The 16,495-nt window shown below is 69.8% G+C and overlaps 1 protein-coding gene across 1 annotated transcript in view; it reads right to left on the bottom strand.

Annotated features, from left to right (window-relative positions):
* Window positions 1-1,841: 1,841 nt before the first annotated feature.
* PLCH2 (phospholipase C eta 2) overlaps window positions 1,842-16,495 on the bottom strand; it is a 68,284-nt gene continuing 53,630 nt past the window's right edge. Inside the window, 14 exon segments of the mRNA XM_042951489.1 lie at window positions 1,842-3,114; window positions 4,643-4,738; window positions 4,741-4,945; window positions 7,105-7,184; window positions 8,652-8,798; window positions 9,023-9,107; window positions 9,187-9,311; window positions 9,892-9,999; window positions 10,361-10,543; window positions 10,639-10,736; window positions 11,102-11,184; window positions 11,489-11,575; window positions 14,893-15,051; window positions 16,211-16,318. Of these exon segments, the coding sequence (XP_042807423.1) occupies window positions 1,892-3,114; window positions 4,643-4,738; window positions 4,741-4,945; window positions 7,105-7,184; window positions 8,652-8,798; window positions 9,023-9,107; window positions 9,187-9,311; window positions 9,892-9,999; window positions 10,361-10,543; window positions 10,639-10,736; window positions 11,102-11,184; window positions 11,489-11,575; window positions 14,893-15,051; window positions 16,211-16,318 (2,787 nt within the window). The 3' untranslated portion in view covers window positions 1,842-1,891.

The following is a 16,495-nucleotide window of genomic DNA, read 5'->3' as shown; positions in this document are numbered from 1 at the left end:
GCGGGGCTCCCGCCTTGGAGGGTGGCCTGCCCCGTCTCCCACCCTTCACGCTCAGGGGCCGTGACCACCCCACTGTTCCAGCCCCCCCAGGTGACCCCCACACGTGTCACCCCCAGCCCCACGTGCAAGCGGCTCCCAGCCGTTCCTCTGCTAAAGCCGGGACTGTGGCCCCACAGGCTTCCAGCCTCCGGGTCCCCCCGGGCCAGGCCGGGCCAGTAGGTGGTCCCCACGAACCCCCATCCCCACAAGGGTCCCCCGGCCTCGACCCCACCACAGTCCAGCCCTGCACCTCCCCGCCGGCACCCCTGCAGCAGGCTGTGGCCACCTCCGTGTGGCTTCCCCCAGCCCCTCGGCCCGACTGCCCTTCGTCCCCTGCTTCCCGGTGGAGGCGCAGCGCCGGCCTGCCTGGTGCAGGGGGCCCAGCGCAGACACCTGGGAGGCCTCCAGACGTCCGGCCAGAGCCCGGCTCTGCCTGACGTCAGGATGCCCCCACGGGCCCTCCCGCCCACCCAGCCTGGCCCTCAGGAGGGGCACCGGGGGCACCTGCCCCCCTCCTGGGCTTCCCGGGGGCTAAGCCCGGCCCCCGGACGGTAGCCGTGTGCGGCGGGCAGGGCCCACCCGGGGCTGGACAAGGCTTGGCCCCCCGCTTCTCGTGAGCAGGCGGGACACCACCTCCGGGAACCCCAGCAGCCAACCCAGCCCACCCCTGGTCCAGAACCGCCTTCGCTGCACCCCAGATTCTAGGGGCCCCGAAGGCCAGGCACACCTGAGTGCCCTGCCTTGGTGCTGCTTCTCGCCGTGGGGCGCACTTCCCACAAAAACGCACCCCATGCCTGAGCGGGGGCAGGGTTCCCAGGGGTCTGGTGGATCTGGGGAGGTGTGTGGGGCCCCGGGGCCTACAGACACCTCGAGGGAGAGCGTGCACACCCACCTTCCCGAGGGTTTGCTCGGGAAGGCGGCAAGATTTATCCTGGCGGTGAGTCGCGAGGCCTCCAGCCAAGCCCACGGCCTGCTGCTTAAAGGGCACCGCCTGGCACAGCGATCCTTGCCCCAGCACCCCGGGTGGCTTCTTTAGGGGCCAGATGCGGGGGTGGGGGGCCAGCCCAGGCACGGATCCCCTGGGGCCTAGCCAGCATCCGGCTTCTCCAGGGAAGGGGCAGTGCCTGTATCTCCCCTTCTGGGCAGGGCAGCCCCCACAGCCAGGGGGTCCTCTGGCCTGGGGTCCCTGTCCAAGAGTGGGACCGGAGGCACGGGAGGGAGCAGGGCTTACGTCTTGGAGCCTCGAGGCCCCTGCCCTAGGGTGCCAGTCCGCGAAGCCCTCTGTGGACAGAGGTGGGGGTGTCCTCGCACAGACCACGGCCCGGGAACACTTGGCTCACGGTCACGGGGGCGGTGGGCCACCCTACACCGAGCAGGCGTGGGCGTGGAGTTGTGTCCGCGAGTTTAGAGTCTAGGGTGTCCAGAGGAGGCTTTGTGCAGAGCAAGCCCGCCGCCGTCGGGCAGGGAACCAGCAGCTCTGGGCACAGAAGGAGCATTCCCTGGAGCCACACCCGCGCCCCTGCACCAGGGGCCCGCGCATCCGCTCCCCTGTTCCCGTGCTCACCTACACCTCCCGCGCCCCTGTGTACGCCCCCCCCCCCCCCCCCCCCCCCCCCCCCCCCCACCGCACTGCAGAAAACCAGGTACAAGTGGAAGAGGACTGGGCACCATTTTAATGCAGTAGAAGCTTTGTCTCTTAAATTTTAAATACCTCTGTTGTGTATCTTAACGTCAGGAAACATGCCCCCAGACCCTGAGACCAGGAGGCCGCTTCCTCCCGGGGGGAGGGGGGAGGAGGGGTGGCAGACGGAGGGCCAAGGCGAGGGCAGCTGCGATCCGCCCTGAGCCTCCGTCAGAGTCTGAGCAGGAGGCCAGTGGCCGCGGAGCCCCTGCAGGGGGCCGGCACGTCCCCGCAGCCCCCTTGGCCCCCGGAGCAGGCACCCTCCGGGGTGCCCCGCTCCTCCCCTGGGGGTCCCCTCGGGCCCTGCAGCCGCTGCTGCCGTTCGTGGGCCTGCCGGGCCCGGCTGGCGATGGCGCGCACGCGGCTCTGGCTGCGGGAGGACGAGCGCCGCAGGAAGCCGGGGGGACCGGGCACCCCTTCCCCAGCGCCACTCAGGCTGGTGGGCGAGGTGATGTCACCGGCCTGCTGGAAGCCCGTGAGCCAGCGCAGCTGCTCGGTCAGGGCGTCCCGTCGCGCCCCCCGCACCGCCCGCCCCTCCCTCGCCAGGCCCAGGCTTCGGCCCAGGATCTCCACTTGAGGGGCAAAGTCGTCAGCAGTCAGGTCCCCCAGGCTCTTGGACTTGGCGGCTGCAGGGCAGTCCCGGAGGCCTACCAGGGGGAGGCGGCCCCAGGGTGGCCTAGGGGCCAGCGGACGGGGCTGAAGCTCTTCCGGCGCCGTGGGCAGCTGGCTGGCAGCCCGCAGGTTAGGGCTGGATTTGCTCTTGGTCACAGCAGGCAGGTCCAGGCGGGCGGCCGTGGCCGAGCAGGGTCGCAGGGGCAGGCGTCCTGCTGGAGCCCCGGAGACGCTCTCACGGCCCAGGCCCAGGCCCGGCAGGGAGAGGTCGATGACCGTGTCGCTGGAGGACACGCTGGAGGATGAAGACACGCTGTCTCGGTGGCCGCCCGGTTCCAGCCGCCGCCATAGCCGGTCTCCAGCCGTGGCGTCCGAGTACACGGTGGGGCAGGGCCCGGCCGGGGGCCGCCATCCGCCCGGGATCTCCGGGGGCACCTTCCCGTCGCCGTCAGCCCTTCTGACCGTCTGGCTGCCGGGGGCCCCCTCGCAGGCTCCCCCTGGGCCCCCACCGTTGTACACCCGCCGATGGCTTTCTGGGGCTTGCTCCGTGACCCCTCTGCTCTGGGTCCTGAGTTGGAAGGGCATGGGAGCTCCCAGAGCCACCACAGGGGGGCTGGCCACTTCGGCGGCAGGTCCCGACGGGCACGGCAGCCCTCCCGGGGAGGGGCTGGGGGGGGCAGCCACCAGAGGTGGGGGGCCGGGGCCCGGGGCTGGCTCCTCGGCAATGGTTTCCAGGCCACGGAGGGAGGAGCCCGGCCTCTGCACGGAGAAAGGGCGGGTGTCTGTGGACGAGAGGAGAAGAGCGTGTCGGGCTCATCCCCCAGGGACGGTGCCCGCAGGACCCCCAACAGCCAGGCCCCTCGGTGGGCACGCAGCTGCCCCCCACCCTGCCCTCCGGCTCTGCCGCTGCTGGGGCTGGGGGCTGGGGGGTGGGGGGGTGGGCAGACGGGCCTGTGTCCACGGGCAGGGTCCACGGGGCCCGGCCGACAAGCCAGGCCGGGGACGGCACAGGGTGCACGGGGGACCGGGGGACCGGGCCCCATTACCTGGCACTCGGCTGCTCTCAGTCCCTAACTACAGAGGCAGCGTGGTGGGGACAGAAAGGAGAACAGGGCGGTCAGCATAGGGGTGGGGCTGCCCGGTGGACAAACATCGAGGCTGGGCGGGTGCAGGGATGGCGGGGAGGGGACAGCTCAGCTTTCAGCCCCTCCACAGGCCGGGGTCCAGTCACAGCCGGTGCTCAGCGTGGCTCAGGCCATAAATGAATCCCCAGGGCCGAGCAGGTGCCGTCTACTCCACTCGACACCCTGGGCACCGTCCGGGGGTCTCGGGGGCGTCGGGGGCCGCTCTGCAGGGCACCACCGACCCACGCCGGACTCGCCGGAGGCCTTCGGTGCAGAGTCAGGGGCCGGACACCCACCCGCGGCCCGGCCCGGAGGGAGACGAGGGGGGCTGGAAGCTCCCCCGGGTCTTAGGAAGGGCATCCAGGGCAGCCGGGTCATGGGGGCACTGGGGGGGGGGGGGGGGGGGGGAGGGGGGCCACCTCAGCCCCCGAGGCAGCTGTGGTCAGACCTGCTCTCGCTTCCCTGGCCGCTTAGGGGCGGGGGGGATCTGCGCGGGCAGGTCGCAGTCAGCTGGGGAAGGGGTGCTGGGGGCTACGGGGGCCCCCGGGCAAGCAGGGAGCAGCGGGAAGTAAAGCCATGACGAGCACACGGAGGTGGCGGTTTGGGCGCGGCAGCGCAGCAGACTCCGGGCCCGGCCATGCCGAGGGGCGGAGTGGGGGCAGCACAGAGGACGCCGCGGAGGAGCGTCGGGTCTTACCGGCGGAGAGCGTGGAGGATTTACTCGTAATCTCCTCCAGCTTTTGAACGAACAAGGCATTCATCTCCCGCTGCGGGGCCCCTGCCTGCCTGCGGGCGCCCTCGGGCCAGCGGGGGGCCACCTCGGGGCCGCCCGGGCTGCCGGAGTCCGAGGACACAGAGCCGCCGCCGCCGCCGCCGCCGCCGCCGCCGCCGCCGCCCGGACCCTGCCACCGGGCCCCTCTGCCTCTCCCCGCGGCGGTGGGGGGCGCCCCCAGCGAGTCCGCACGGGCCCGGGGCTGCTGGCTGACGGGCTCGCGCCCGGCCCCGGGCCCCGGGCCGGGCAGCCGTCCCGGCCGCGGGCCCTCGGCGTCCTCACCGGCGCAGGAGCCGACCACACACTTCATGCAGGCGGCGGCCATCCCGGCGGGCCCGGGGCCCTCGGGCGCACAAGGGGGCCGCCCCGGCGCCAGACTCCCCCGCGCCGGGCTCCTCCCCACCGGCGCCTTACCTCGGGGGCTGCGGTCGCCCTGCTCCTCCGGGGCCGAGGCCTCCAGAGCGGGGCCGGGGCCGGGGCCGGGGGCCGCCACGTCACGGGCCTCCCCTCGGAGCCGGGGTCCTGCGTGCCCAGGACCAGCTCCGGGAAGGCCTCGCGACTCGGCTTCTGGCTCTTGGTCGGGGCGCTGGCCGTGCGCCGCAGGAGCCGCTGGCTAACGGAAGGCCGAGGCGGGGGCCGACCAGCAGCATGGCTGTCCAGGGAGCCGGGCTTTGGGCCTCTGAGGAACAGGCCTTTTAGGCCCAGAGCCTGCTTGACCTGCAAGAGAAGGAGCCCACGTAGCCAGCGGCCGGGCACCGGGGACCGGGGACCGCCGGCCCGGCCCCCGGCACGCTCCGGCAGGCGGCGACGGGCCCGAGCCTGCCGCGGCCCGAGAGCCGGCCCGACGAGGGCGCCGGTGAGCGTGTCGGGCTCGTGCCGCGCAGGGCTGTGGGTGCGGGAGAGGGTGTCCGGGGCGCCCCTTCCGGGGACAGCAGCCGCTGCGGCCTTGGCGCAGACCAGGAGGCGCCGCCGGAGGGTGGACGGGTCCCAGGACGGGTGGGCCCGGCGACGGCCAGACGGAGAGGCCCCCCCAGGGTTCTCCCCGGACCCCGGATCCCGCGCCCACACCGTGTGCCCCTCACAGAGCCCCCGGCTGTGGCGGAGCAGGCCGGCCCAGGGCCCGCGGGGTGGGCCTGACACGGGGAGAAAAGCCCACGGGAGCAGACACCGCCGGGCTCACGTCCACCCCCACCTTCGGGCGCCACAGGCTGAGGAAGCAAGCAAAGCCGGGTGTGGGCCAGCGGTCTGCTCTCCCAGGGCCCTGCCCGGCCCACTCCTCGGACGTGCCGCCTCCTCCGGGAAGCCTTCCTGCCCCGCTGCCAGCCTCACCCTGCTCTCGGTTCACACAGCCCTAAGGGCAGGCCCCGTGCCGGCTCGGCGTTCCCTGAACTGCTCTGGCTTCGGGCCTTCCCGGACAGCCAGGCCCGGGAAGTCCCTGCGAGGCCTCTCCCGACAGCCTCCCCGCCTGAGGAGGGCAGCTGGGGGCCCCCGGGACCAGCCGGCAAGTACCCGGGTCAACGCCGGAGCGGCCGGCGGCTGCGTGTCGAGAGTGCAGAGGCCAGAAGGGTCCTCGCATGCAGAGGCCCCGACGACAGCCACCACTCCCCAGTGACACAGGGGCACGTCTGGGCGGAGGTGTTAAAGTGGCCAGCACTTGAATCAGCTTCCCGATTCAAGATCCCAAATCCAGTGCAATTTGGTCGAAGTTGCCCGCAAAGCCATTTAGAAGGAGGTCCAGGATTCAAGCTCCGAGCTCCTGGTCCCTGGGGCCTCCCCACCCCACCCCACCCCACCCCACCCCAGACGTGATGGGCGCACAGAGTCAGGGAGCACGTGGGGGGTGGGGGCGGAGAGGAAAGGCGAGGGCAGGAAGGGTGACGGGGGCAGGGGGGCAGGGCGCTCAAAGCCAGAGGACCAGACACAGAGGTAGGCGGGGGACACGGGGCGGCGGACGGAGGACGGAGGAGGGAATGGAAGGCCGGGAGGGGTCCACGCACAGGAGGCCTCGCTGAAGTCCTGGACCTGCCTCGTAAATGCTGCTCTGTGGCTGAACATGGCCCAAGGGACCCCAGAGCCGCGGCACGATCCATGTCGCATGGGCTGACAGGCTCCAAAATGCTATCGGGAATCACGGATGCTAATGGGGGCGGCCTGAGCATGCAGTGGGGGGGCGGGCGGACTCCGCCGCCCCGGCGCTGGGGTACCTTCGAGCTCCTAACGGGACTGTCCTTCTAAAAGTAGACCTTAGACATAGGCAAGCTCACTGCAAGACCAAAGAGACAGAGTGAAGGCTGTGAGACACCGACAGCCGGGCGCGGGGCCCGCGGAGACAGGCAGACACACCACGGACGGACGGGGTGACGACGGGCGAGAGCCAGGCGGCCCGTGGTGCCGCGGGGCCGCGCAGGTGGCAGGAGAGAGACAGCGCCGGGACCACGCAGGCCCCCCACGCACACCGGACGGACCGCCACACACACGCCCTGCCTGGGCCCGGAGCACAGAACGGGCCGCCCTGGGTTCCGCGACCTGGGGCGATGGAGTGAGAGCCTGGGGCGATGGGGGGATGCGGGGTGGGGGGGCAGGGCCAGGCAGACACCCTCCAGAGAGGGACGGAGAATCGGGGACCCTGAGACGTAGGAGTGAGGAGGTTTAGGAGAGACGGGGGGTGGGGGGCAGGGGTGCCCAGGAAGGGCCAGGGTGTCCGGTTCCTGGTGCCCGCAGCGGCCCCGGGACACAGGGGTCGGGTGTCCCTACCGCCCATTTTGCAGGCGGAGAAACAGACCCAGAAGAGCAAGCACCAGGCCCAACAGCCTGGCAACGGGGCCGGGGTGGGAGCAGGGGCGGGCCGGGCAGATGGCCCTGCGGGTGGCACTCACCTTACCGCTGACGTCACTGATGGCCACATGGACAAAGATAGAGGCCTCTTCCATCCCCTCCAGGTGCACGTGCCGGTAACCTGAAACAGCCAGGCCACGGTCACCCCGCCCCGTGCTCTACCCAAAGGTCCCGGGCCCCGAGGACAACCCCTGAGCCCGGTTCTGGGGGCTCCTTCTCCAGGAAGCCCTCCGGTATCACTCAGTCCTGCAACGACCTCTTCCTCTTCCTGGGGCCTGGGGGACCCCACAGACTGGGCTCCCCTCCCCCATCCCGCCCACAAAGTGCCCCTGGCCTTATACCTTCCTCCTCAGCTCCCTGTTGTGTCTCCAGGCCCACCCATGGCAGGGACCGACTCACAGAAAGAAGCTCAGTCCTGGCTTCAGCTGACCTACAGGGGACTCTGGCCTGTGGGGGACACTGGCCTGTGGGGGGGGGGGGACCGGTCTCTATGGGGGATGCTGGCCTGTGGGCGGGACCGGTCTCTATGGGGGACACTGGCCTGTGGGCGGGACCGGTCTCTATGGGGGATGCTGGACTGCGGGGGGACACTGGCCTGTGGGAGGGACCGGTCTCTATGGGGGACGCTGGACTGTGGGGGGACTGGTCTCTATGGGGGATGCTGGCCTGTGGGGGAGGACCGGTCTCTGTGGAGGATGCTGGACTGTGGGGGGGACCGGTCTCTATGGGGGACGCTGGACTGTGGGGGGACGCTGGACTTTGGAGGGACACTGGCCTGTGGGCAGGACCAGTCTCTATGGGGGACACTGGCCTGTCAGGGGGACCAGTCTCTATGGGGGACGCTGGCCTGTGGGGGGGACCGGTCTCTATGTGGGATGCTGGTCTGTGGGGGGGACCGGTCTCTATGGGGGATGCCGGACTGCGGGGGGACACTGGTCTGTGGGCACAACCGGTCTCTATGGGGGACGCTGGCCTATAGGGGGACCAGTCTCTATAGGAAACGCTGGCCTGTGGGTGGGACCGGTCTCTATGGGGGACGCTGGACTGTGGGGGGACCGGTCTCTATGGGGGACACTGGCCTGTGGGGGGGACTGGTCTTTATGGGGGATGCTGGACTCTGGAGGGACCGGTCTCTATTGGGGATGCTGGCCTATAGGGGGACTGGTCTCTATGGGGAACGCTGGACTGTGGGCGGGACCGGTCTCTATGGGGACACTGGCCTATGGAGGGGACCAGTCCCTATGGGGGATGCTGGACTGTGGGGGGGACACTGGCCTGTGGGCAGGACCAGTCTCTATGGGGGACGCTGGCCTCTGGGGAGGATCGATCTCCATGGGGGACACTGGCCTGTGGGTGGGACCGGTCTCTATGGGGGACACTGGCCTGTGGGGGGAACCGGTCCTTATGGGGGATGCTGGGCTGTGGGGGGACCGGTCTCTATGGAGGGTGGTGGCCTGTGGGGGGACACTGGCCTGAGGGGATGCTTGTCTTTATGGGGGACACTGGGCTCTGCAGGAGATGCTGGTCTCTATACCGGGGGGTCCTGGCCCGGGCTCTGCCCTCCCTGCCCTGCCGGCCCCCTGCGCACCTGGCATCATGCTGCTGAAGGCCAGTGTCCTCTGGCCAATGAAGTCACGCCCGATGGGGTCATGGTCCCAGACGAGGAAGCGCACCAGCGCGATCTCAGGCATGTGCACCGTGAACACCAGGGTCTCCTCCCACATGGGGTTGAATCCTAGAGGCCACCGGGAGGAGGTGTCACCTCCCACCCCAGGTCCAGCCCGGAGGCCACCTGGGCCCTTGCCCTCTTCCGGTGCCTCCTTCGGGGGCTGGCGGCCCGGCCCGGGAGAACCTGAGGACTGGGCTCTGACCCAGGCTCCAGCGAAGGGGCAGCCGGGGGGCTGCCTGGGTCACAGGGGCGCCCCGCCCGGCCCTCCCCTGTGGCCCCCGGGGCCTCACCGTTGTCGTCCACCACACGCGTCTGCTCCTTGTTGCAGTCCACGGGGAGCCCGATGACCTCCACCTCCACGAAGGGGTCGATGATCTGGGCGCGGAGGGCAGGGCTGGCACCTGGCCTGGCGTGGCGCCCCAGCCCCGCCCACCCGGGCCCGGGCCCCTCCTACCTCGCCCCGGTCCCCCAGCATCGAGTCCCTCGGCTTGGGGAGCTGCTGCCCGCTGATGATGCGAAGCACCAGCTGCTTCTTGAGCTGCCCGGGCAGAGGGTCCTCGGAGTTGGGGTTGAAGACGCCTGGGGGGTGCGGGGGTGCCAGGCTGAGGGGGAGCGGGGCCGGCCTCCACCCTCTCGCCAGGCGGGCTGGGCGCCCCACCGCACCCTCCTGCTGGATGGGAGCGCCAGGCCCGGCGGGCGGGAGGCGGCGTTCTGGCACGGGGGTCCCAGGCGTCCGCGTGCCGGCCGCCCCCGTGACCACCCTGTGACCGGGCACGGCTCGTCTCCCCTCTCGGCACACGGCCTCCGGGTGCGGGGCCGGGTGCGGGGTTCCCTGGGTGGGGCTCTGCGGGCACGTCACCCGAGGAGGTGGCAATTGTAAGCTGGGGAGCAGGAAGACTTTAAAATGGGGAGAAAGCCACACGTGGTTGGGGGTGTCTCGGCCTGAGTCCTTGGGGAGTCCCCTCAGGCTTGTCACGCGGGAAAACCTCATGGGGGGCCAAGCGTGGGGAGGGGCTCCCTAGCACACCCCTCGCGGATTCCTGGCAGGGTGGGGGTCCTCCCCCGCACACCCCCTCCTGGCATCCTGGGGGCCGTGTCCCTGGCTGACCCACCAGGTGGCCCTGCTGAAGCTCCGTGTCCCTGGGCCCCGGGGCCTCACCTTGGCACATGCACTGGGGCTTGAGCACGTAGCCACAGTTGCCATTGAGGCTGAACTTGGCCCGGTTCAGCTGCAGCATCCGGCCCTCCGACTGGTAGTTCAGGGCGACTGCGGGCAGGGAGGCAACGTGGCCCGGTCAGCGCCTGGCCGCCCGCCGCCCCGCCTCCCCCCCACGGCTGCCCGAGTCCAGGGCTCACCTATGTGAGCAGGGACCCTGGGCTCACAGCCCCGTGCGTGAGCGGGGCGTGTGTGCGCGTCCCGGCAGAACGTCCCCGGGGCCCTGCCCCGCCAGCCCCCGTCCACCCCCGGGGACGCGGGCGGACGTGCCTCCGTCTCTCCCTCCTCGTCCTGGGGTCCCGGGGCCGCCCCCCACCTCCGCAGGGCCGGCCAGGCGACACCGGCAGGGGGTGATAGGGGCTCCCCAAAGCCAGCGGCCAGGGAGCGAGGCCGGCCGCCCCGTGACGCGCACCCATCTGGCAGCCGGCGTTCCAGAAGGGCTGAGGGTTGTAGTTGCTGGAGTCCACGCGGTACGAGGAGGGGTAGATGCGGGACAGCTGGTGCTGGTTAAAGCGCAGGTACTGGGCCGGCTTCTGCTGCAGGATCTGCTGGGCCCTGGTCTCGCTGAAGGACGACACCTGCCAGCTGGACGCCACTGCGGTGCAGGGGGGCGGCATCAGGGGCGCAGGCAGGCCAGCGCCCCGCCTCCCCCTCCCCGGCCCCCCCCCCGGGGGGCCCCGGTCCCCTCACCTTCCGTCTCCACGTCGTGGATGCCCACAGACTTGGTGTACTTGACCAGGTCCGAGAGGGCGCGAGAGAGCTTCACGGTCTTCTTCTGCCGGCTCGCCCTGCGGACAGGGTGGGGGACGGGGGGTCAGGGCCTCCCGACTCAGGCCAGCCGGCGCACCCCAGCTTGGGAGGGGGGCTCCAGGCCTCAGCCGGCTCCACCCAGGAGCGACGTGGGGGAGGGGCGGGGGCCGGCGCGGACCCCACTGAAGGATGCCTCCCCGGCCGCACCGGGCGCTGGAAGCGAGCGCAGGGGGCGACGCTGGCCAGTCCCGCCCCCTCGAGGTCCGCGCCCAGGGGCCCCCACTCCCCCAGCCCACCGCGCGGTCCCCCGCCACCCAGGGCCTGCGCATCCAACTCCCGCTGCCGCGCAGACAGGGGCCTGGGCGCCTCCCGCTGCCACGTTCCGTTCGGGCGGGCCACTGACCCTCGGCCCTGGCTGCCTTGGGACTCCAGGTCCTCGCCCCCCTCCTCCATGCTGGCCGCTTTCTTTAGTTTGCTGCTCTTTTTCTGTGTGGAAGGACAGCGGAGTGAGGCCCCGCGGGGCCCCCCAGTGACCCGGGGGCGTCGGCCGGTGTGCCTGGTTGCGGGGGGGGGGTTGGCCATCGAGGCGCCTGCTGCGTCCAGCCCCGGCCAGGTGCGGAGGCCGGCTCTGAACCCCAGCCCCGGTGGGACGATGTAGCTAGGGGGGATTCTGGAAGACAGGTCAGGGGTCCCGGGAGCTGAAGGGGGCTCCCCGGCGGGCCGGCCCAGGGACCCCCGGGGGGCACAGGGACGGGGAGCCGGCCGCCCCTGCCCGGGAGCCCCGCCAGACCTTGCGCTTGGAGAAGCTGCTCATGAGGGTCCGGTTGTTCCGTCTGCTGCCACCGGTGTCCTCCCCGGACTCCACGCCGTCCTCAGCCTCGGGGACGGAGAGACAGCGGTGAAGGGGGCGCCCGGGCTCAGGGCCCCAGGCTCCGAGGCTCCGGGCACCCTTCCCCAGCCCGCCCCGGGGGCGCAGAGGCAGGGGTCTGAGAAGGAGTGTGGAGGCCCCACGGGCTCCTCCAGAAGTGCTGTTTTGAACTCATTAAGGCCCCAGTTCTGAATGCTTTTCCCATGGAGGGCGAGTGTACGATAAGTGCTGTTTGTGTGTCTGGAACGTTCCTCGGCCGAGCATGCTTATGTGAGGCTTTTATGAAGACCCCTGCAGCTCTGACGTCCCGTCCTGCTTCTTGCAGAGACCAAAGTATTACCTAATTAGACAGATGCGGTCTGTGCCCCCGAAGCGGCCGTTTCACATCACCCTCGGGGCTTCTGGGAGCTTCTGGGAGCTTCTGGGAGCTTCCGCACGGTTGTCTATGGAGCACCTTCCCTGCTCCCCCCCAGCCCCCCCCGAGACCCGGTCCCGTACGTGCGTCTGCACACACGCAACTCCCCGCCAACCGTGCCCCAGCCTGGGCCGCCGGCCTCTCGGCCAAGAGGTGAGCAAGGCTCCTGGTCAGGGGCTCAAGCTGGGCCCCACTGTGCCCGAGGGGGGAGGACACGAGGGTCAGCTCCACCCCAGGGGCACAGGGGACGGGACCTCATGCCGCAGAGAGCCCACTGTGGCGCCCGCGCCCTCGGCCCCCCACCTGAACGCCGTGCACCGTGGCTCACACGTCGGGAAAGGAGCGTGCGGCCCGAGACGCTGCCCGCAGCCGCCCCCGAGCTCCAGCCCCCGCCCTGCCCCTGCCCACTCCTGCTCTGCGGAGAAGCCCGGGCCCGTGGGGAGTCAGGACAGGCGCCTCGCCGGCTCCCGGCTCCCACCCGCGTCTGCCCTCCTCGTGTCCCACCCCCCCCCCCCCACCCCGTCAGGGGGCAGCACGGGAGGCGTTCGTGCCGACCCCGGGGCACAGACCCGCCGCAGCAGAGGCGCTGGGCGTCAGCCCCGCCCCAGACTGCGCCGACAAGTGTCTCTCCCTCCCCTGGCCTGGCAACACCAGCCCATCTCCCTCCTGACTTGATGGCTCCGCGGCCCGCGGGCAGAGGCGCCGGCAGCCGGGCGCCGGGCATTTGCAGCCGCTTGAGGCCGACGCGCTTCACGGCTCTGTAAACACGGCCTGAAACGCCGCGCACATGCGCCTCTGAATCGGGGCACAACCAGGGAGGGGTGCCTGTTGGCCCAGCATCCAGAGAAGCGGCCGCTGCCTCAGCCAGAACCTGCCGTCGCCACCCCACCCCCATACGCGGCACCCCCGCACCCGCGCCCCTGTACCTCTGCGCACCGCACCCCTGCACCCGCACACCCTGTACCTCTGCACACCGCACCCCTGCACACCCACGCACCCTGCAGTCCCGCATGCCTGCACACCCTGCACCCCAGCATGCCCGCACCCCACATACCCTACACACTTGCACTCCTCCTACACACTGCCTACGCTCCCTACACACTGCCTCCCAGGGAGCGGGGGCCACAGCCTCTGGCCACTCGGCAAAGGGGACAGAGAGGCATGTGGGAGCAGGTGCACGACCACACTGCCCAGCCTCCCCCCCACACACACAGAGTTCTGTGCCCTGCATCCCCACTGCTCCCCTGCGCGTGCCCCAGCCGGGCCTAATGCGGCTGGGGGCGGGGGGTCCTCCCTGATGCCCCCTCCAAGCTCCACGCCTGGCAGCTCAGCCTAAGCTGCCACAACTTCTCCTCCTCCAGGAAGCCTTCCCTGAGTACCTGCTCCCCCTCATGCAAAAAGTCACATGGACATTAGTTCCCCAGGTCCAAGCTGCCATCCTGCACGTCCCCAAGCCCCCACCTAGAAATCTGGGCACTGGAGATAAGCAATGCCCTGTCCGCATGGGACCTGTGGGGGCCACCTGCACAAGAGAGGGACCCACCAGTGTCCGGGGGCACCGGCTGTACCACGTGCCCTGTGGGTGCGATAGACACTTGTATCTAAACACACTGCCCGGGAAGCCCAGCCCCCCACCTGCCTTCCCACCTTCCCGGGGGCCCAGACAGTGGTGAGCTCTGCAGGGGGCAGGGGGCAGGGGGCAGGGGGCAGGGCAGGGCTCTCTCCAAACGGGTAGACACCACCTCCACCGCCTGCCCTGCAGCCCTGCTCACCGTGAAACAGGGTCTGTAGGGCTGACCCACACCCCGCCTGGCCCCAGACCAGCCGCGCCGCCCACCACAGCCCTTGGGGGATCAGCTGCACTTGAGCCTCTCAGCTGATGCACCTGACCTTCGAGGTTCGCGGCCCCTCTCCAGCCGGGCCCCAGACTGTTCAGCCTCGCCGACCCGGCCTAGCGCCCCCCAACACATGCTTCACGCCCGCCATTCTCCCCATGAGATACCTCCAAGAGCCCAGCCCTGCTTCCCCGTGAGGCTGTCGGGGACTCCAGGCCTGGACCAGCTAGACAGCTCCCCAAGACTGTCTGGGCTCTGAGACGCTGTGTGCCCCTCTCTGTCACTCACAAGACCCTTCAGCAGGAGGTGCCTGGCCTCCAGTCCCCAGGCAATGCTCAAGTCCCCTTCCACAAAGAGCTGCAAATCCCCGGGGTGGGGGGTGGGGGGTGCCCACCCTCTCCCGCTCACAGCCTGGGTGGAGGGTGTGGGATGGGGGGCAGCTCCCCTGGGGACCTCAAGGAAACAGCCGTCAACCACACCAGAGCAACCACGCAAATGGGGCCACCCCTTCACCCTGGCCAGCCGCCCTGTGACACAGGGAAGGCTGCAAGTCCCTTATGATCAGAATCAAAACAGCTTGAGGTGAGCTCCTAGAGAAGCCGGGGTCGAGAGGCAGGCCGGCAGGCAGCAGGGCCAGCGGGCAGTGGTATGAGTGCACACGCAGGCTTGTGTGTGCAGGTGTGTGCACAGGTGTGCATAACTAGGTGTGTAGGTGTGTGCACGGGCGTGCGTGCGTGCACAACTAGGTATGTAGTTGTGTGCACGCACAAGTAGGTCTGTGCAGGTGTGTGCACAGAGGTGCGTGTGTGCATGAGTAGGTGTGTGCAGGTGTGTGCACGGGTGTGCGTGTGCACAACTAGGTAACTAGGCGTATGCACGGGTGTGCGTGTGCACAAGTAGGTGTGTGCAGGTGTGCGCGCAGAGGTGCGTGTGTGCATGCATAGGTGTGTGCGGGTATGTGCACGGGTTCGGGGGCGTGTGTGTATGCACACACACGTGCACCGGTGTGCACAGACCTCGTGCTCCAGGCCCTTGACCCGGCTGCAGGCGGACGTCACCGGCCGTCGGGCTCTCACCTTTTTGCCCTCTGCCTTGTGCCCAAGCTTCCCGGACGGGGGCAGCGTGGACACGGTGAAGTCGTTCGCGTCCTCACAGTCCCGAATCTTCGACTCCTTCATGAGGGAATCCAGTTTCCTCTTGGCGATGTTTTCCACACGCTTCCGGTTGGTGGTGGCCTGCCAGAGCCACACGGTCGCCCCTTGCCATCAGCCCCCAGCCCCACGGCAGCAGCGGTGACGGCCCCCAGGGTCTCGGGCAGGGCCGCGGGGGCCCGCTGGAGCCGGGGAGCCCGAACCCCGTCTTGGCTTCTCACGCCCCTGGCCGCACACTCACCCCCGCATTGCGTTGCCTACCCCCACACCTCCCAGCTCCTGGGGCGCACCTCAGGCCCACGATCTGCCCCAGGCCCACAGCCAGTGACCTCCAGGCTCTGAACCAGGCCTCTCAGATTTTAACACGTGCATCCCTTTAGCTGCACAACGCCGCCCCCAGGGATTCCGGTGTCTGGCCAGTGGGGGAGGCAGTCGGTGTGCCCGGTGGCCACGCTGGGCTCCAAGAGCCCGAAGCAGCTCGGGATCTGGGATCCCACCAGTGGCTACGATGTACCTCAGGAGATGGGCAGGGGGCAGGGATGGACGGCCCGGCCGCCAGCACCCGGGGCATAGCCTCTAGGTGCCCTCTCTGTCCGAAGCAGCCCCCATCATAGCCCTAACAAACTCGGGCCCCTCCAGGGCAAGCGCCTGGGTCGTGGGCATCTGGGTGCCCCAGAGCCCAGGCTGGAGGGGTGCACCCTAGGTGTCAGAGAACACGGGTGTCCTGTCACCGGGAGCCAGAGAAATATGCGGGCACATCCAAGCGGAGAATTCCGCTGCCTCAGGGCTTTCTCAAACAATTAGCCAGCATGGCTGGGAATGCTCCTGCACAATTATTTTCCCATCCGATGGCCCCTCAGGGAGAAATAATGCCTTCCCGCCTCGGAGCAGCGGCTTAGAACAGTGCCCAGAGGAGAAAAGATGCTAATTACAGAGTCCCCCCAGCCCCCCTCTGCCAAGCCCTTTTTCACTCCTCCCTTCCCGCGCAGCCAGCCCCCAGCCCCGGCACCTCTGCCAGCTGGGAGTGCAGGGCCACGTCTTGGGTGAAGGGGCAGGCAGGGAAGGCCCCCCACCCCGGCTGAGGGTGTGCCCAGTTGTCTAACTGCCGTGCAAAGCACCCTCACATCTGCCCGATGTCCCTCTCTCAGCCACTGCCTTCTCACAGCAAGGTCGTGAGCCCGCTCTTCAGGACTGCGGCTCCCCTGCCCCCCGAGAAGGGAAGGGCCTCCCAGCCCCTACTCACATCCCCATTGAGGAGTTTGCAATCCTCATCGATCTCGTCTGCACTGTCTTCATCAGACACCTCGCCCTCCTCAGCATCCTCACTGATGTTGGCAGGGAGCTTCTTGCCCTGGGGGGAGGTGGCGGACCATGGGAGGGGTTCTGCAGGAAGTACTGGGAGGCCAGTAGCCACAGGAGCAGCAGCAAAGGGAAGGAGCCTTTCTCAAGCTTGCTTGTGGACCTCAGGCCACAGGGCAGAAGCCAGTCTGGCACTTCCTTGCAGCAGCAGTGTGGGAGGGAAACGCCT

The sequence above is a fragment of the Panthera leo genome, chromosome C1 (assembly GCF_018350215.1).
Source record: "Panthera leo isolate Ple1 chromosome C1, P.leo_Ple1_pat1.1, whole genome shotgun sequence".
NCBI classification, from domain to species: domain Eukaryota; kingdom Metazoa; phylum Chordata; class Mammalia; order Carnivora; family Felidae; genus Panthera; species Panthera leo.
The sequence above is the reverse complement of the archived record's forward strand: the minus strand, read 5'-3'. Positions and strand labels throughout refer to the sequence as shown.